This window comes from Mesoplodon densirostris, chromosome X, assembly GCF_025265405.1.
Source record: "Mesoplodon densirostris isolate mMesDen1 chromosome X, mMesDen1 primary haplotype, whole genome shotgun sequence".
Lineage (NCBI taxonomy): Eukaryota > Metazoa > Chordata > Mammalia > Artiodactyla > Ziphiidae > Mesoplodon > Mesoplodon densirostris.
In genome coordinates, this window is record NC_082681.1 from 93373403 (window position 1) to 93394286 (window position 20884).

The 20884-nt window shown below is 39.0% G+C and overlaps 1 protein-coding gene across 5 annotated transcripts in view; it reads left to right on the forward strand.

Annotated features, from left to right (window-relative positions):
- The window catches only part of SHROOM4 (shroom family member 4), a 214901-nt gene that overhangs the window by 97780 nt on the left and 96237 nt on the right, over nt 1–20884 (forward strand). For 4 of the 5 annotated variants that reach the window (XM_060087194.1, XM_060087198.1, XM_060087196.1 and 1 more), the window contains one exon: nt 6721–6872. The exons of the other annotated variant lie outside the window; for it this stretch is intronic. In XM_060087194.1, the coding sequence (XP_059943177.1) occupies nt 6721–6872 (152 nt within the window). The remainder of the gene's footprint in view (nt 1–6720; nt 6873–20884) is intronic. 5 annotated transcript variants of the gene reach the window in all.

Consider the following 20884-nt stretch of genomic DNA (forward strand, 5'->3'; position numbering starts at 1 on the left):
TAACTACTAGTCTGAGTTTTATCACCATAGATGAGTTTTGTCTGTTCTTGTCCTTTAAATAAAATGGAATCATACAGTATGTATTGTTTTAGTCTGGTCTCTTTCACTCAGTGTAATATTTTGATAGGCATCCATTTCGTTGCATGTATCAGTAGTTTGTTCTTTCTTTATTGTTATGAAGTGTGCTACTTTGTGTGTAGGTATGTTTTGATGGATTATTCCTAGTTTTTGTCTATTGTGAATAAAGCTGCTATGAATAATCAAGTCCTTTTTTTGTGGACACATATGCTACTTTCTCTTGGGGATACTTAGGTGTGGAATTTCTAGGTGCTAAATTAGGTACACAGATTTCCAAAGTCGTTGTACAATTTTACACTCCCACCAGAAATGTGGAGTTCATATTGTTGTACATACCTTTTTAGTGAAGTTCCTGTTCAAGTCTTTTGCCAATTGGTTGTGTTTTTCTAATTGATTTGTATGTCTTTTTATATTCTGAATGTAAGTCATTTGTCAGATATACGTATTATGAATATGTTTCCAATCTGTGGCTTGGCTTTTCACTTTTTCAGTGACATTTTAAATGAACTTTTTTTAAATTTAATGAACTCCAATATAACACTATATCTTTTATGATTATTGCTTTTTGTATCCTGCCCATAAAACTTTGCCCACCTCAAGGTCATAAAGATATTCTCCTATGTTTTCTTCTGAAAGCTTTATGGTTTTAGCCCTCTCATTGAAGTCTATGATCTCGCCAAAATTTTTTTAGTAAAAATTTATGTCAGTAAAAATGTTTTGAGCATGTGTCCCCAATATACATAATTTTATTTATGGATGATACAATCTACCACCACCAATATTAAATACTAATAAAGCTTGGTTTTTAAAAAAATTAGATAAATATAAACAGAACTTCCATTATCACCCTTTCCAGTAGATCATTTGTGCATAGCCTGGGATATATAAATCCACCCTGGAGACTACTGTTCTAAACCACCAAAGACTAAATAACATTTTTGACAAACACTGATAACATTAATGTCAGCAAAAGCCTTCAGTGTTAACAAATGGCTAGAGTTGACAAAGTGTGAACAGGACCCCAATGAGCATATTTGCTGATAATGTAAGAAACTCTGAGTTTGCTCTTGCACAGTGATGCTTGTTCTCCCTTGCCTGACTTACGGAGACAGCAAGACTAATCTGACTTGGTAGGAGCAAAGACAGACTTGCTTTTGGTCGCTGATGTAGGATACAGTGCTCTTGACTCCCTATCCCTTTTCTCATTACCAAGTTCCTAGAGCTGAGCTTGGCTCTGGACTGGCTTTTTGGCAAAGATACTTAGAATTTGACTTGGGGTAATCCCCGGGGAAATTTAATGATTTGGAGCTTAGAGAGCTTTCCTTGTGAGGATTAGTAAAATAGATGGTAATTAAGCAGCTGGGGAGGAAGGAGCTGTCTGTAAGGATAGGTCATACTGTGGGGCACAGCATAGCTCCCTTGGTCCAAGATCAAGAGAGCCGATGGGCGTGATCCACAGAACTGAACATTCTGGGGCAGCCCCTTGTAGGATTCTTAGCTGGTAAGGTAAAGAATATCTTTTCCTTTGGTGTTCACCTCCTCAGTCTAGTTCCATATAGGACTTACTACTTAGAACCATGCCTACTTACATCTTTTTAATTGGGTGATGTTTTTGAATTCTCATTTATTTGAGAGAGGTTTTTGTTTTCTGTTTTGCCTTTTGGGAAGCTGGGGTAAGGTAGGGAAGATGAAATTAGGAACAGCAATTTCTTATTTTTCAAATCTAGACTACTTTGGAATTTGGGAGGGATTTTGAAGGGAGAAAGTTGCTAAAAGAAACAAGTTAGGGCAGGCAGTTTGTCTGCAACCCGGGATCAGTCCGTTGAAAGTCATGGCAAAGGGATCACAGAGGTTTCAAAGCCTGTATCTCCCTTGTCCAGGACACTCTGATTGATCTCTCCTAGCATGATCAGATTCTAAGGGATACCAATGGGGTAAGAGAGGGCAGATCAGAAACAGCCCCCTACTTGTGGTCTGCTCAAGTCAAACTAAGTTTCAGAATAAGCACAGACTTTATTATTTGATGATCCTACTTCCTAATAGTTAAACTTCTCAAAGACAGATTATCTCCATCTCTACATTTTCTCTCTATTGATTCCCCAGAAAAGGCCAAATTGCTGATTTGGTGTCTGGAGTGTTACTAAAAACTTGAAAATCTTTCAAAAAGTGATAAAAAGACATTCAGAGGATATACTTATTTTTAAAAAAAGCAATATAACTATTGTATTCTAGGTGGACCTTTTCCATTTATGTAGTCAAAAAAATCAATTCATTACAATTAACTATGTTATTTGCCTTCTTAGACAATGGACACGCTGGTGGAGGTAGGAGAATGGGCGGGTACAGTGGTCCCTAGGTATCCGTGAGAGATTGGTTCTAGGACCCCCACGTGGATACCAAAATCCATGGAAGCTCAAGTACCTTACAGGTGCCCCCCCATGCATGGGATTTTGCATCTGTGGATTCACCAACCAGATGAACCCGTGGAATGCCGGAACATTCTGCGGAACATGTGCCGTGGCATGTTCTAGAAGTTCTAGAAGCTCCTAGAACTGGCCAACAAAGTTTCAGTTAATGCCTAGTTTTTCCAATAAATTTCTTGTAGCAAGCAGAGGTATTCACAATCATGCCATTGACCTTTAATACTGCTCTTACACTATTGTAATAAGCATTCAGTACCTGCTGGTTATTGTCGCAGATGGTATGTCTCCTGCTGATGCATTTTTCCCCCAAGATAAATCTGGCTTAACTTTTCTTTCCTTCACTTTCTCATATTTCCTAGTTTAGTCAAGAGACCTAAGCAAGTATCTGCTAGTATCTTTTATTTAGTATAAAAGCTACTAGAAAGCCAGTAAGTACTGTTAAGTCCATTTTCCTTTGCCTTTACTCTCAAGTGGCCAACTTGTCACTTTGTTGACAGTTATTAGAGCACTTCATGCTTCATAGAAGATCCATCAAAAATTTCCAATTCATCAGCTCATTAGCACAAAATGGGGCTTCAGGAATCTCTTTCTCTCAGTGTCCCAACTGTGCTTTTATAAGTGTTCAAACCTTGATAGACCACTCTGAAACAATGGATAAAGACCACAGGGAAATGAGAGATGGATGTTGATTAGTTTCGAAGGAGTGAAACATAGGTGAAGGCAAAGCACAGTGGGATTATCTGTGTCAGCAGAATGGTAATGCACGAGTTTGCTAACTGTACACAGGTCACTGAATGTCAGAGCTCCACAGGTCGTCAGAGACCATCTAGTCAGACCCCCACGTTTTACCAGTAAGGGTGAAAGAGGCCAAAAGAGGGGAAAGGGACTTGTCCAAGGTCAATCAGTTCTTCCCAACTTTCCAGGCAACAGCTGGCTTTTGGCTATATGACCTTTATGCAATCAATTTTCAATTACTTGGACCACTCACTGCTAGCCCAGCGATCACTTGGATAATCCAAAATGACACATAAGTTAACCATCGTTTACATTGGGCTTTGTGGTGTGTGTTTATACTGACATTCCAATGCGTCTGGGTCCAATCTGAGAATTCACAACACTTCAAATGAAACAAGAAAGCCACCCTGAAGGGCTGATTCAGGAAGAGCTGGAAAGTTGACCAGCCTTACTGAACGGACAGCATCAAATGATGCTATACAGCCCTCTCAAGAAGGACATGTTATTCTCAACATGTTTGTTGATTCACACCTCTTCTGTGCCCCAGCCAGAGTTACGAGTGGCACAGTGGGAAGGGAAAAACAAAATCTTTTATAGGAGAATATACATATTGTTTCCCCTCCCTTCCTTCTTCCCTTTCCCCCCCTCCCTTCTTCCTTTCCCCTCCCCTCCCCTCCCCTCCCTTCCCTTTCCTTTCCTTTCCTTTTCATTCCTTTTCCTTGCTAGAAAAATGAACAGCTGCTTTATCTTCTATATAAACAAATATGTGGTTGAGCCATCAACCTGGAGAACTGTCTGTCAGGATGCCAAACAATAAATGGAAGGCGTGCTGGATCCCAGGAGTCTAGAGGTGGAGGGGGGAGGAGGAAGACCCATGAGCAATACTTTTTAAAAGAGTCCAAAAGTTAGGAGGAATAAGAAGGAATCTGTTGTATAGCTCAGTAAATGCCCTGGGTTTGGGAAAGGGCTAGTTTGGGGTATAGTCCAAGGGCTCTTCAACCAAATGGAGTTTCATTTCCTGATCTGGACCTGTCTGTACTTTGGGATTTGGTGCCATAATTTGCTGGTTTGTTGTCTGCGAACCCTCAAACTTGTGCTAAAATGGAGTTACTATTATTCATGTTCTGAAGGTGATGCTGCTGGTGACTGAGAAAGGGCATGGAACAGAAAAAGGGGCGTGGACAATTGGCTTGAGGCTATAGTCCAAGAAAGAGTCCCTGCAAGGATTCAGATAGTGGCCAACAAAGTGGCAGTAGGGAATGCAAAATGCCTGATCTTTTGCTGCAGCCATAATTAAGCATTTTAGTTTAAAAGGTACCCCTCTTTCATTTTCTGGTCTAGAATAAACAAATCTTATTGATGTAACAAAGTGCTTAATTAACCTGAGGTGGTACTTAATATCAATACATATTGAAGGAAAGACTTGCTATGGTTAACAGTAATATGGATAATTGAGTTATATGAATTTAAAAATGGGTAGAGTGAATTAAGACTAATGTACATCAACAGGAAAAATCTATTAGCATTCATTAGTTAGACTCTTGTTTGTGGTTCTTTGTTAGCCTGAGGAAGCTCTTTCAAATGGCTGATGATGCCTGTTGAAAGTCCTGCCTGATGCTGAGGGCCTTCCATGGATGCCAAAGGAATGAATCATTCAAACAGAACTTCTGAAATTCAAGTACAGCACTTGGCTTCTTCTTCTTTTTCTTTTTTCTTTTTTTTGGCAGCAGTGACTGTGAAGTAATAATGATAATGACAATGGAAATAAGAGTGTGATCCTACTTAATTTGCTGAGAGTTGTTCCCCATTTACCAATATTGGCTTGTTTTGTCTTGAGTGGTGGCCCAGGTATTGGAACAAAGGTGTATATATATATTCAATGTCACTTGGCTAACCTATGATTTGTCAGACAAAGGTTAATTAAAAAAATTGTTGGATTAGCAGCAATAAATTTAATAACAGTCCGTGATTTAACTCAGAATTTCAATTTATTTGATGGGATTTTTAAAATCCTGAATTAACATTTTTCCTGAACTCAGGAGGTCTCATCTGCCAAATTGCACATGAGCTGGCCAACCTAAAGCTCAGCAATATTCTAACTTACGTGGTGTGGGGATAGATTGGAGGGATGCTATAAAGGACTGAAAGGAAGATTGGAACAAGAGTAGAAGTAAATGTAAAAACACCTGCAGCAAAGACCAGCCCTTAGCTGCACCATTTAGAACCTGCCTTTCCCTAAGAATTGTATGGTTTAATCATCCTCAACTCTTTTGCTTCTGAGAGAAACAAACAAACACCTCTTCCTGATTCCATTAGTGAGTTGGACCTTTTTTCACCTGCCCATCTCCATGGACATATGAACTTTAGATGGTAACCCACCCCTGAATCTGGGAGCTATGTGTACTTTGTTCATTTCTGTATCTCTAGCACTAAGCATGTTGTCCCCTGCATACTAGAAATTAACAAAAAAGCTTGAGGATGGATTAATGGATGGATGAGATGACTCTTACCACCATGGATGGAATTGATGTTCCAATCGGTGGAACTCACCTTTGTAGTAGAAGAAATGTCACATACAAAAGTAGCCGTAAGTAAGGATCCTTGGGGGAACATTCTGCTTTGCTTTGCTTTTGCCTACCCTAGTGGCTATTATTTCTTCCTTTTCTTTCAATGCCCATGCCCCAGCCTGACTACATTCCTGCCAAGATTGCCCTTGACCAATGGAAATACTGTAGGCTATGGTGGAACAGTGAACACCCATGCTCCCAGCATTTGGTCAGTGCCCACTGTCAACAACATACTTGTTGAAGAGATATAGATAAATGATCAGTTACTTTGTATCTTTTGGATTTGCAATTCCACTCACAGAAGGTTGAGCTGGAAGCCACCTTCAAGGTCTTCAGAGTCAACCCCTTGCTCCCAGATACTTCACATACTAACAACCCTGTGAGGTAGGGATGCTTATTATCTGTATTTCACATATGGGGCCATTGAGACATGGAGATGTTAGGTAACTTGCTTGGGGTCAGAGAGCTAGGAAGTACTAGAGCCAAGATTCACACTCAAGTTTGTCAGACTTCAGAACCTGCCCAAAGAGAGAAGGACTTGCCAAAGGTCATTTTGCTGAATCCTAGTTCTTCTGGCTCTAATTTGTGTGCACAATTTGCTATTCCATGCCCACACTGTGGAGTTCCTTCGAACATCGTTTTCTTATTTAGAAGCACTTGTCTCCCCAAATGGACTGTTGATTCCTCCAGGGCAAAGATTGCATTATGTCTGTGTTGTTTTCTTCCTCAAGGGCTTGCCAGAGCTTTTCCTTCAGTAAATAATGGCCTATAATCAACTTCTTAGCTGCTCCCTGGAGCGTCTTGGTGCCATCCCCCAGGACTATTTGTGGCTCAGAAGTTGGGAGGAGCCAGGAAGTAGAATTTGGGGGAAGGAATCGCCTCACCACCTGCTTTCTTTTTTGTCCTCTGCAACACAGATTGAAGATGGAGGCAAGGCAGCCTTGTCCCAGAAGATGAGGACTGGTGATGAGCTGGTGAATATCAATGGCACTCCATTGTATGGCTCCCGCCAAGAGGCCCTCATCCTCATCAAAGGCTCCTTCCGGATCCTCAAGCTGATTGTCAGGAGGTAAGGCACAGGGAGATTTGCTATAAGGTGCAGGGGCCACTGAAACCACTTGGTTGGTAGTAAAGCCTCAATAGAGGCATGTCTCTATCAATATCAAGGAAAGAGGTGTTTCATGTGAACAGAATTTTGCAGACAACTGAAGCAGAATGGCATAAGAGAAAGGGCCTTTGGTTCAAATCCTCGCACTATCCCATACTACCCATGTCATCTTGCATAAATTTATTTTACCTCTGCAAGACTCACTCTCCTCATTTGCTTTTGAGAGAACTAAATGACTCAATACACACCAAGGGCCTACCTAACCAGTGTTTTTCTGAATCCTCCTTCATAAAAGGCTGCCACTGCTGAACCACATAGATTTAAAGAGATCCTACTCCCAGCCATGCTAGACACTCTGGAGGCTGTGGCAAACTCTAAGACAGGAAGCCTGCCCTTGAAGAGTGTACAGTCTAACAGGGGAGAAAAGACATGCATAAGACAAATTAATTAGCAATACATTTTTTAAAGAAAGCCATAAAGGAGATTCCACAGGGTGAAGGGTGATTGTCAAATGAACAGACAGAAATTGCTATTAGAGTTCAAGAGAAAGAGAAAGCACTTCAGAAGAGATGGTTAGAGTAAGACTTCATAGAGGAGGTGGAATCTAAGCTAAAAGACAGGTAGAATTTGACAAAGAAACCATCAGGAGGGGAAAGGCTTTCTAGGTAAGTGGAGTGGCACAAGCAGGAGGAAGATAAGGACATATTTGGAAGATAGGGACAGTCATTCTACTGCTGCCAAAGCATCCACCTATAGGTGAGCTTACCATAGGTCTCCCTTTCATTCTGCTGCTGTATCTTTGTTCTCTACTCCTGGAGCTCATACTTCTCCCTTTCTGTTAGTTTCCTTTATCCTATACACATGCCTAAGTTTTTCCATCTTAATTATTTTTATTAGAAAAAATTTTGTGTCTTCCTGTAATCATACTTCCCCCTCTGGCTTCTGCCCCGTCTTCTTTTTGTTCATATCCAGTCTCTCAAAAGGCGAGTCTATACTCACTGTTTCTACTTCACCTACTGTTTAGGTTTCCACCCACTGCAGTCTGAATTTGACCCCCAGAAGTCCACTGAAACTACTCTGTCAAAATATATGTATTACCTCCTAGTTGTCAGAGTCAATGGGTTATTTCTAGTCTTCATCATATATGACTTACGTGTGGCGTTTGACATTGTTGCTCTGGATTACACCCTTCTTTGTGAAACTCTCCTTTCTTGCTTTCAAGATACCCCATTTCCTTGTTCTTTTTCTATCTCTCTGTTCATTTTTTAAAATGAGGTTCCTCTACCACCTGCTCTTCCTTTGCCCATCCCTTAAATGTTGGTGTTTCCCCTAATTCTACCCTTTCTAATTTCATCAATATACCATGGAAAATCTCACCTGGTCCCCGAGTTTCAATTATCATCTGTATGTGGATGACTAGATCTCTTACGCCCCAGACCCCTATAACCAACTTCTACTAGACATTTATACTTAGATGTCTCAGAAGCATTTCACACACAACATGCTCAAAACCTAATGCATCATCTTCTTCTTCTCCCAAGCTCCTTATCTCAGCGACGGGGACCACCATGCCCTTAGTCAACCAAGCCAGAAACACAGAAGCCATCTTTAATTTTTCCATTGTTCTCCTGCTCTATATGCAAATGATTTATCCTGAGGAGAGAATACTTAGGGGGAAAGATTTTGAGTTAGTAAGGGTGAAGTTATATAGGATCCCATTGATTTATTATATTACCTGCTGCTACATAAGACTAAGCCATGCCTGCCCATGTACCTAGGTAAGAGATGACATGTTAAATAATGTCTTATACAATAGACACATTGTCACTGACTCAGTATTGGATAGGTCATAATTTAGGTTTTAAATAAGGCTTCTTAAAGGGGCAGCTTGGTGAATTTAGAAGTTTTTGTTTTAGAATCAGATAGACACATGTATGCTACTTCCTGGTTCTGTCACATGGGAAATAATAGTTCCTATATAGTAGGATGATGATTAAGTGAGGCAATTTATGTAAAATGCCTTTAACATAATAGGTTCTCAGTGAATTTCAGTCCCATTCCTTTCCCTAGGGTATAAAAGAAGCATAATTGGAGTAACCAACCACCATTATGAAATAAGGAGATAATCAAACTGTATTGTGCTTTGCAACCTAACCTTCAGAGACAAGATTTTCTGGGAAACCATTAGGGGTGAAAAAGATCTGACAGGAAATAAAGCCCCTTGAGAAATACTGGTTATACAGAGGTACCAGCACTTAGAAGGAATGTAGACATGATCCGTATTGGCTTCTGATCCAGTCATAAGAATGAGAGTGTTCAGGTGTGTCACTCACTCATCCTCCCTTGGTGAGCTCCATGTCTTCTTTCTCCCTGCTGTGGTGACATCTGCCACTACCAGTCACTTAAGAGTGGCTATAATTATGGCCTTGGAGATAATCGGGCCCTTTGGTCTTCATGGTGTGGCAGGTCCTATGGCTCCCAGAACCTACGTCGTCTACCCTTTCACCTTCCCCGTCTCAACCCCTATTGGAGGAGGCGTTCAATGACATAATTTATTAGGTGATGCTGCCCTCTTGTGGAAGACTTAACCTTCACCTATGGACTACCCTGGGGATGGTGTAGGACATTTATTCCTTCTTTCCTGGTCCAAGTTATTCTTCTAATTTATGAAAGAGCTCTCAGCACGTAAAAGAAATGTGATCTCCAGGAAATTTAATATTTAGCCTAGTGTTTTATACTAAGGCAGAAAGTCTTTGGTTTGAGTAAAGCAATCAACTGACAAAGATTCAACACTGAGCTTTAGGTCTGAGCTTGAGTGTTTGTGGGCGAATATAAAGAAGGAACTTCAGAAAATGGCTTATTCTGAAAAGCCAGCCCAGCTCTTCCTCCTATATTGCTCTTTAGATAATGGTTAACTAAGTCATAAATCTAGGTGTTGCCCTCAACTCTTCTCACTTGCCTCAAGCCACTTCAATCCAAGTTATTCCAAGTCTTGATTATTCTACTTGCTAAAAACCTCTCTGTAGCCCTTGTCTTAATCCAATTGTTCATTATTTCTTACCTGGACCATTGTAATAGTCTTCTCACTGGCTTCTTATCTTGTAGTCTCACCTCCTTCCAATCAATCCATTCTCCAAATAAGCATCAATTCATGTCACTTATCTATTTGAAAAAAAGAAAACAAAACAGGACCAATAACCATACAATCACATTGGTCCCAAGAGATAGAAGATACAGACTATATTAAGGATTGGTATTCATGAAACCATTCTTTGAGGAAAAAAAAAGGATATAACTATAAATATGTAAAGAAAAAACCTTTAATAAAAGAAAAAAAATTATATAAATGTCTATACGGGAAACTTTAACGTAATTTAACTATATCAGATAAAGTAGACCTGAAATATATACTTCAAAGTTTTGAAAACCATAATTCATAGGGTTAATTAATAAATGTCAAAATTGTATTCTATAGACAGTGAATGTACTATCTTTTCAAATATTCTGGTAACATTTAAAAAAATGATCATTGATATGCCACAAAGAAAACCTTTGCAAACTCTTGCAAGTAGGCACACTTTCTCTGTTCTCTGATGATAATGTAAAACTTTTATAAACTTGAAAACAAATGTAAACAGAAGTCTTCAACTGCATGAATATTTCAGAACACAATTTATATGCAAGTATTAGCTCAAAGAAACACTGGCAGACTAATAAAAAATAACAAAAACGAGATCACGACTTATCAAATCTTTGAGAGTAATATTCAGGAGTAAATTTATAGCCTTAAATATTTCATTATTAAATATGAAGAATGAAATTATGTGACTAAGAATCCAATATAATATGAAGCCGACGGGTAGGGTTTTTTTTAATGGGGGATGAATTAAGTAGATAAGCCTCTAGCAAATTTAATCAAGAAAACAATGATGAATTATAAATAAAATTTAAATGATAAATGGAATATAAGAGCAAATACAAAGGCTTCTTAAATTATAGGATACTACTAAATTGTACCTTAATAAATTTGAAAATCTCAGAGAAATTTAAAATATCTAATAAATATTAAATGGCAAGCATTATTGAGAAGTTGCAAACTAAATGGACCTGTAATTGTAAAAACATTGAAAACAATCATCAAAGAGAAACTTCTACAAATACTTTAAGGTCAGATGTATTTACCAGTGAGTTCCTTCAAACTTTCTAGGAATAGACAAATTCAATTCTATAGCAATGTTATACAATTGAACATCTTGAAGAGTTATTCACATTGGTTTTGAAGGTAGCATCACTCTGATACCAACATCTGACAAACTGCTCCAAAAAGAACATTCTATCCAATTTTTTTTTTTTTTTTTTTTTTTGCGGTATGCGGGCCTCTCACTGCCGTGGCCACTCCTGCTGTGGAGCACAGGCTCCCGAAGCGCAGGCCCAGTGGCAATGGCTCATGGGCCCAGCCGCTCCGCGGCATGCGGGATCCTCCCGGACCAGGGCACGAACCCGCGTCCCCTGCATCGGCAGGCGGACTCCCAACCGCTGCACCACCAGGGAAGCCCTCTATCCAATTTTTGAACTTAGATGGAAAACCTATAAATGAAATTCTATCAAATCTAATTCAGTAATGTTGGACAATAACAATTCATTGCAAATGTTAAAAGATAATTTTTAAAAAGATAAAATCTTAACTCATAGCGATAGAAAAATGAACGTGTTAAAGATTTTTATTTAACATTAATAAGAAAATTGTAAGGTGTTACAACCAGTTCAAAGGATAAGTCAAAGAAGCACAAATTTAATTTAAAACTAGACCACATTAACCAATGAGGAGCTATAAGGAGAAACATATCCCATTCACAATAGCAACCAAACACATACAATTCTTAGAAATGACCTTAGTAGGAAATATGTATGAAAGAAAGAAGTTGTTTATGCTGGAAATTACAAAACTGTCCAGAAAGAGAAAATGGGTAGACGCTATTTTTTATCACGTGGGTAAAGTCTCAGGACACTGTTGTAATGATAAAATTAAGACACAATTTGATGGATTGTATATACACATGCCCTGGTTTAGGCATGCTTTCCACAGACAACTTCTAAACCATTATTCCTCTACCCTCACACAAAAATCCCTTTTGAAATTCAAACAAGCAGGTTTTATCATTTTCATTTCCTTACCAATGTCATCTATCAGCCTGCAGGTCATTCTCCCACTTCCGTTTTATACTTTGGCACCTGCTTCACCATCATCTTCTCTCCCCCAGTTCCTGCCGTCATACTGAAAGATTTCATTGTTCTTGTAAAGAATCACAAACTTTAGTCTTATGGGTCCTTGATCTCAACTTCAGAGATAAACCTTTCTATATCAGCAGCTCACTCCCCCGACTGTACCATGGACTGTGCCAACCTTTCAGTCAACAAGTATTTATTGAATGTCTAACCTAGGCTGGGGTCTGGTGACTCAATCATGGAACCCTGACACCTTCCAGTCTTTCTCCATTGGAGTTCCTTATCTGAATCACAGAAGAAAGAAAATAAGTTGAGTGACCATTATCTCAATTTTCCCAAGGATGGCACATAACTAGGAGTGTGCTAGATGCAGAAGAGAGAAGTTAATTCATTACATACAATGGATTCTTCAGGGCTGTGTTTCTTACTGGCGAGCATCACTTAGAAACTTGTTAGAAATGCAAATTATTGGGCATTACCATAGACCTACTGAATCAAAACTCTGAGGGTTGTACTCAGCAATATGTTTTAACAAGCTTTCCAGGTGTAAAGCTTACAGTTTGAGAACCACTGTCTTGAGGGCTTCGGGCTTCATTCTCAGGAATCAGCTGAGAAAGACTAAATTCAACTCTCTGATAACAACCTTACCTCTTTCTGGCTTTCACATACCCCATTCTCTTTACAGCTGCTCTTCAATATCATCAAGCCCTCAAATATCATTTTCCACTATTCTGTGCTCACGACTATATCTCTAGTTCTGATCTCTCCCCAAAGCTCATATGCACAGCAGCCTGGTAAACATCTCTACAGGAAAACCCAGCAGAAACTGAAAGGCAATGTGTGTAAATCTGAACTCATTATCTGGCTTATAAAACTCTCTCCCTTTCCAATAGCAGTTGGTGGTACTTTCATCCATCTAGCCATCCAAGTGAGAAACCTGAGTCATTTTTCACTCCTTGTTCTCCCTCACTAAGCCATGTTGATTTAACCTCTTAGACATTTCCAGAATTCACACTCCTCCCTCTATTTTCACCACTATTGCCCTTATCATCTCTCCCCTGGACTATTTCAGTAGCCTCTTGGCTGTCTCAGATCTGTCTGCCAAGGTGTTGCCACAGAAGTAAATCTAAAATACAGATTCAATTATATTAATCCCCTACTGGAAACTTGTAAGTGGCCTTCATTGCCCAGAGGCATGGTAAATAAGACATTGTATATCTTCATCCCTACCCATACCTGCAACTTCATCTGACACTTGTCTTTTGTGCTAGAGCAATACCATTCCCTAAGAATTTCATGCTGTTTGTCACCTCTGACTCCGATCATTCTCTGCTTTCTATTGGAGCATACTTTCCTCTTTCTTTCCTTAGTTAATGCCTTCATATTAACCTTTAAGATTCAGCTCTGGGGATGTTTCTAGGGTACTTTCTTTGATGCCTTGGCTTGAGTTAGGTGAACTTTCTCTGGCTCCCATAGAACTCTAGTAGGTTTATCACATTGTGTTGAAATAATCTGTTTCTACGTTTATCTTCCCCATTACACCAGGCCAGGAGTTTAGCCCATGGGCTAAATCCAACCCATCACCTTTTTGGGGATGGCCTGCTACTAAGAGTGTTTTTTAAAATATATTTTTAAATGGTTGGGGAAAAGAAAGAATAGGATTTTATGACATGTGAAAATTATATGAAACTCAATTTCCAGTGTCCATAAATAAAGTTTTATTGGAACAGAGCCATGCCTATTCATTTACATATTGTCTATAGCTGCTTTCACACTATGATGGCACAACTCAGTAGTTGTGACAGAACTGTCACAACTGAAATGCCAAAAAAATATTATTTTGCCCTTTACAGAAAAAAATGTGCTGACCCCTGGACTAGAAGAACCATGAGGGGAGCAGCTGTTTCATATTCATTGTTGTGTCCTCAGCACCTAGTACAGCTTATGGCACATAAGAAGGACTCAGAATTTTTTTTAACATCTTTATTGGAGTATAATTGCTTTACAATAGTGTGTTAGTTTCTGCTTTATAACAAAGTGAATCTGTTATACATATACACATGTCCCCATATCTCTTCCCTCTTGCGTCTCCCTCCCTCCCACCCTCCCTATCCCACCCCTCTAGGTGATCACAAAGCATCGAGCTGATCTCCCTGTGCTATGCGGCTGCTTCCCACTAGCCATCTATTTTACGTTTGGTAGTGTATATATGTCCATGCCACTCTCTCACTTTGTCCCAGCTTACCCTTCCCCCTCCCCATATCCTCAAGTCCATTGTCTAGTAGGTCTGTGTCTTTATTTCCGCCTTGCCCCTAGGTTCTTCATAACCTTTGTTTTTTTTTTAAGATTCCATATATATGTGTTAGCATATGGTATTTGTTTTTCTCTTTCTGACTTACTTCACTCTGGATGACAGATTCTAGGTCCATCCACCTCACCACAAATAGCTCAATTTCGTTTCTTTTTATGGCTGAGTAATATCCCACTGTATATATGTGCCACATCTTCTTTATCCATTCATGTGCTGATGGACACTTAGGTTGCTTCCATGTCCTGGCTATTATAAATAGAGCTGCAATGAACATTTTGGTACATGACTCTTTTTGAATTATGGTTTTCTCAGGGTATATGCCCAGTAGTGGGATTGCTGGGTCATAGGGTAGTTCTCTTTTTAGTTTTTTAAGGAACCTCCATACTGTTCTCCATAGTGGCTGTATCAATTTACATTCCCACCAACAGTGCAAGAGGGTTCTCTTTTCTCCACACCCTCTCCAGCATTTATTGTTTGTAGATTTTTTGATCATGGCCATTCTGACTGGTGTGAGATGATATCTCATTATACTTTTGATTTGCAATTCTCTAATGATTAATGATGTTGAGCATTCTTTCATGTGTTTGTTGGCAATCTATATATCTTCTTTGGAGAAATGTCTATTTAGGTCTTCTGCCCATTTTTGGATTGGGTTGTTTGTTTTTTTGATATGGAGCTGCATGAGCTGCTTATAAATTTTGGAGATTATTCCTTTGTCAGTTGCTTCATTTGCAAATATTTTCTCCCATTCTGAGAGTTATTTTTGCGTCCTGTTTATGGTTTCCATTGCTGTGCAAAAACTTTTAAGTTTCATTAGGTCCCATTTGTTTATTTTTGTTTTTATTTCCATTTCCCTAGGTGGTGGGTCAAACAGGATCTTGCTGTGATTTATTTCATAGAGGGTTCTGCCTATGTTTTCCTCTAAGAGTTTGATAGTGTCTGGCCTTACATTTAGGTCGTTAATCCATTTTGAGTTTATTTTTGTGTATAGTGTTAGGGAGTGTTCTAATTTCATTCTTTTACATGTAGCTGTCCAGTTTTCCCAGCACCACTTATTTGAGAGGCTGTCTTTTCTCCACTGTATATTCTTGCCTACTTTATCAAACATAAGGTGACCATATGTGCGTGGGTTTATCTCTGGGCTTCCTATCCTGTTCCATTTGGGGTCCTTTGTGTTCCATACAAGTTGTGAAATTTTCCAGTGGTAGTTTGATAGTAATTGCACTGAATCTGTAGATTGCTTTGGGTAGTAGAGTCATTTTCACAATGTTGTTTCTTCCGATCCAAGAACATGGTATATCTCTCCATGTATTTGTATAATCTTTAATTTCTTTCATCAGTGTCTTATAATATTCTGCATACAGGCCTTTTGTCTCCTTAGGTAGGTTTATTCCTAGATATTTTATTCTTTATGTTGCAGTGGTAAATGGGAGTGTTTTCTTAATTTCACTTTCAGATTTTTCATCCTTAGTGTATGGGAATGCAAGAGATTTCTGTGCATTAATTTTGTATCCTGCTACTTTACCAAATTCATTGATTAGCTCTAATAGTTTTCTGGTAGCATCTTTAGGATTCTCTATGTATAGTATCATGTCATCTGCAAACAGTGACAGCTTTACTTCTTCTTTTCCGATTTGGATTCATTTCATTTATTTTTTTCTCTGATTGCTGTGGCTAAAACTTCCAAAACTATGTTGAATAAGAGTGGTGAGAGTGGGCAACCTTGTCTTGTTCCTGATCTTAGTGGAAATGATTTCAGTTTTTCACCATTGAGGACCATGTTGGCTGTGGGTTTGCCATATATGGCCTTTATTATGTTGAGGAAAGTTCCCTCTATGCCTACTTTCTGGAGGGTTTTTATCATAAATGGGTGTTGAATTTTGTGGAAAGCTTTCTCTGCATCTATTGAGATGATCATATGGTTTTTCTCCAATTTGTTAATATGGTGTATCACACTGATTGATTTGTGTATATTGAAGAATCCTTGCATTCCTGGGATAAACCCCACTTGATCATGGTGTATGATTCTTTTCATGTGCTGTTGGGTTCTGTTTGCTAGTATTTTGTTGAGGATTTTTGCATCTATGTTTGTGAGTGATATTGGCCTGTAGTTTTCTCTTTGTGACATCTTTGTCTGGTTTTGGTATCAGGGTGATGGTGGCCTTGTAGAATGAGTTTGGGAGTGTTCCTCCCTCTGCTATATTTTGGAAGAGTTTGAGAAGGATAGGTGTTAGCTCTTCTCTAAATGTTTGATAGAATTCGCCTGTGAAGCCATCTGGTCCTGGGCTTTTGTTTGTTGGAAGTTTTTTTTTTTTTTTTTTTTTTTTTTTTTTGCTGTACGCGGGCCTCTCACTGCTGTGGCCTCTCCCGTTGCGGAGCACAGGCTCCGGACACACAGGCTCCGCGGCCATGGCTCGCGGGCCCAGCCGCTCCGCGGCATGTGGGATCTTCCGGGATCGGGGCACGAACCCGTGTCCCCTGCATCGGCAGGCGGACTCTCAACCACTGCGCCACCAGGGAAGCCCTGTTGGAAGATTTTTAATCACAGTTTCAATTTCAGTGCTTGTGATTGATCTGTTCATATTTTCTATTTCTTCCTGGTTCAGTCTCGGAAGGTTGTGCATTTCTAAGAATTTGTCCATTTCTTCCAGGTTGTCCATTTTATTGGCATAGTTGCTTGTAGTAATCTCTCATGATCCTTTGTATTTCTGCAGTGTCAGTTGTTACTTCTCCTTTTTCATTTCTATTTCTATTGATTTGAGTCTTCTCCCTTTTTTTCTTGATTAATACTCAAGATTTTTTTTTACACTTCCTGATGTAGGGTAGTAGGAAAGTAGAGAATATGAGTAATTGGTCCACTTGATAGTTTTCATGGTCACCTAAATTGGCCTATGAGATTGCATGCAGTCTCTTATGGGTATGGTTATTTGTGAGCCTATTTTTAAGTGATCAACTCTAGGTTCACTGATGAACAAAAGCCGAAAAATCAAGTTTTTTTCTCTGCAAACCTGGTGTCCAGATCTTCTACCAACATGATTGGAGAAGGAACCATATTTGGGGGCTTTGTCCAGGCTCCCTGCCAACCTCTCTCGTGGTTGATCTTAGTGGAAATGATTTCAGTTTTTCACCATTGAGGACCATGTTGGCTGTGGGTTTGCTATATATGGCCTTTATTATTTTGAGGAAAGTTCCTCAAGATCAGAAAGCTGATATTTCTCTCTTGTGATTATGCCTCTGCCATCCACAGTTATTAAATGGAAGGGGTTTAACTGTTAAAACTCATTAAAACTCTATTTGTCCTGTCATGTATTAATATACCAAGGATAGGAGGAGCTTCACAGTTGACACAGTGTTAGAGAAGTTCTGGAAAGGCAAGAGATGGAAGAATCGAAGTACTATTATAAAACAGGGATAAGTAAACTATGGTCTGTTGTAAAATCTGGCCCACTACCTGTTTTTGTAAATAATGTTTTATTGGAATACAGGCATGTTCATTCATCTACATGTTGCTTTTATACCACAATGGCAGAGTTGAGTATTTCCATCAGAGAACATATGGCCCTCAAAGCTTAAAATATTTACTACCTGGCTCTTTATAGAAAACGTTTAATGCATCCTCCAAAAAGAAGCATCCTCCAAAAAGAAGGTATAAACATCCTCCAAAAAGAAGACCTTGAGACTATCTAAAGGTTAAAAGGACTGAAAGAGAACCACCACTGTCTAGAAGTGAGACTGCATAAAAAAAATCACAGAATGTTTAAACCAACAAACATGTGAGGCCAACTGATGAATTCTTGAGATTCAATTATTCTTTTGAGTTTGGGTGATGATTTGTGTTCATACAAGTATGTGTTTGCTTGCTTGCTTCCTCCTATTCAAAAGATATACACACTACTATATATATATTAAAAAAACCCCAAGGACCTACTATATAGCACAGGACCTATATTCAATATTTTGTAATAACCTGTAATGGAAAAGAATCTGAAAAAGAATATATATGTATGTATATATGTATGTTTATATATATGTATACACACACACACACACACACACACACACACATATCTGATTCACTTTGCTGTACACCAGAAACTAACACAACATTGTAAGTCAACTATACTTCAATAAAAAAGATATATATTTTAAATTTTTTATTAGAGTATAGTTACTTTACAATGTTGTGTTAGTTTCAGGTGTATAGCAAAGTGAATCAGTTATACATATACATTAAGAAAGGTATGCATTGAGTGCTTCTCTAATCTAGATAATGAGCTAACTGCTGGGGATACCATAAAGAATAAAACAGACACATTCCCTGCCCATATGTAGCTTATAGTCTATTGTGTTTGACCCTGGCATGACTTTGAACAAGTTTACATAACTTCTTTTAGCCATTCTTTTCCCTCCTGTATAATGAGAATGCTAATGCCTCTTTTGCAAGTTTGTTGTAAGGATTAAATGAGATTTTATATATATATTTTTCCCAAGTCATTCAAAGAATATTTATCGAGTGCCAACTATATTCTAGGCACTATTCCAGGTATTGGTGATACAGCAGTTAATACAGTAGATTTAAAGAGAAAATCTTGCCCTCATGGAAGTTGCATTTTAGTCAAATATATGAAAGTACCTGAAGCAAAGTAGGATTTAATGATTGTTCTTCTCCTTTTCCCGATAAATAAAAAGATGGCAGTCCTTATCTGTCAGTACTGACTTTAGCAGGGAGTACAATACTGGTTAAAACTATGTCACACAGATTTCCTTTTAATGGCTAGCAGTTTTAACAACATAGATAAGGTGTTATTATCAATCATAATAATAATTGTCAACCAGAATAATCATTAGGTTGGATAGCACAAGTTGTGAAAAACAGCTAGATCCAAATTGGTTTACTTCTCGTTCCTTGAATGTGCCTCTTTGCCTTTTCTATGGTGTTCCTTGACCTAGAAAGTTTTTCACCTTTCTCTGCTGAACCAAAGACTGGCCATACACTAAAGTCAAGCTGCAATCAAAGGAAAATGTACTGTCAGAGCTAAAAGGGGTCTCTCTAAATCACTGTATTTAGCAACCCCATTTTATATGTGAAAAAAATGCCCAGGACAGGAAAAGACTCTAAGTTCACATAGCTTAGAAGTGACAGAGGTAGGACTAAACAAGCAGCTTCTGCTTACCAGTTAAGCAGTCTTTTCACCACTTCTGGGATGTCTCACATTTGCTACCTCCTCTAAGAAGCCTTCCTGCACTTGAGGGAGACATCATCTTCTTACACCCAAAGTACCTTCACTGTCCTAACCTTTACCTTATCTTTTCCCTCTGCCAACTCTTTCATGAATTGATCCACATCCAAGTGTTTCACCTCTCTCCTAGATGCAGGAGACTGCCAGATACCTTTGCCCAACTTTACCTTCTTTCTGACCTGCAGACTTCCATTCCAAAGTGTGTATTACCCCTCACCCATCTTCCCCACCTACTATCTCTATTTCTGACCATGGCATGTTTCCCACCCCTGTAAGTCAAGCTCACAACTGTAGAATCCTCTTCCATTCCCTTTTTTATCCCCAACAGTCCCCAAGCCCTTTCTGAGCTTCTTCTGCAGTGTTTCTAATATCGAACTCATCTATCTCCTTTGTCTTCTTCCTGCTACTGCCAGGGACTCATTACCTCTTGTCTGGATGCCCTCTAACCCATTCTCTGCAATTCTGCCAAATGAATCTCCCTAAAGCACATCTCCGTATTCATTTCAATCTGCAGTAATTGTGCTCTGGGTAAACCTCATGAATTATGAGATCTCAATTGTGCTTAGCCTGGGTCATGTCATTCCCTTTCTCAAAAAAAAAAAAAAAAGCTGCAATTGCCTCCAGAATTAAGTCCAGCCACTTCATTCCAGCATTGAAGACCCTGTATAGATGGGTCTAAAGGACTTTTTTTCTATCCTCGTCTCCCTGAAACTCAAGGGATATGCATTTGAAGTGTTTATCTCCTCGCTTGGACATACCCAATTCTTTCACTTGTGGCCTGGTCCTCATTCCCCTCTACTTCCTGGAGAAATTTTGCACTTTTGATTCCCACTCTCCTTTTTTCACATATTATCAGCCTGTTATCCTTCTCCTTGCCCTGAGTCCACCCTCTATGTCTTCAAACCAGCTCGGATCTTTCCCATCTTGAAAACAACCTTTGTCAGACCTATGTTTATCTTTAGATATTACCCTTTTTTTCTTTCATAGCCAAATTACCTTGTCTACACTCACTGTTCCTACTCTTCCACTTTCCATTCACAACATAACTCATAAGAATCTAATTCTGTCCCTCACCATGTTCCTCAGGTGACTCTGGCCAATATTACCAGTGCCCTGTTAATTATTTAAAGCAATGAACTTTTTCCTATTCTTATCTTACTTCACCTCTGCATTAGTATGCTAGAAATGCCATAACG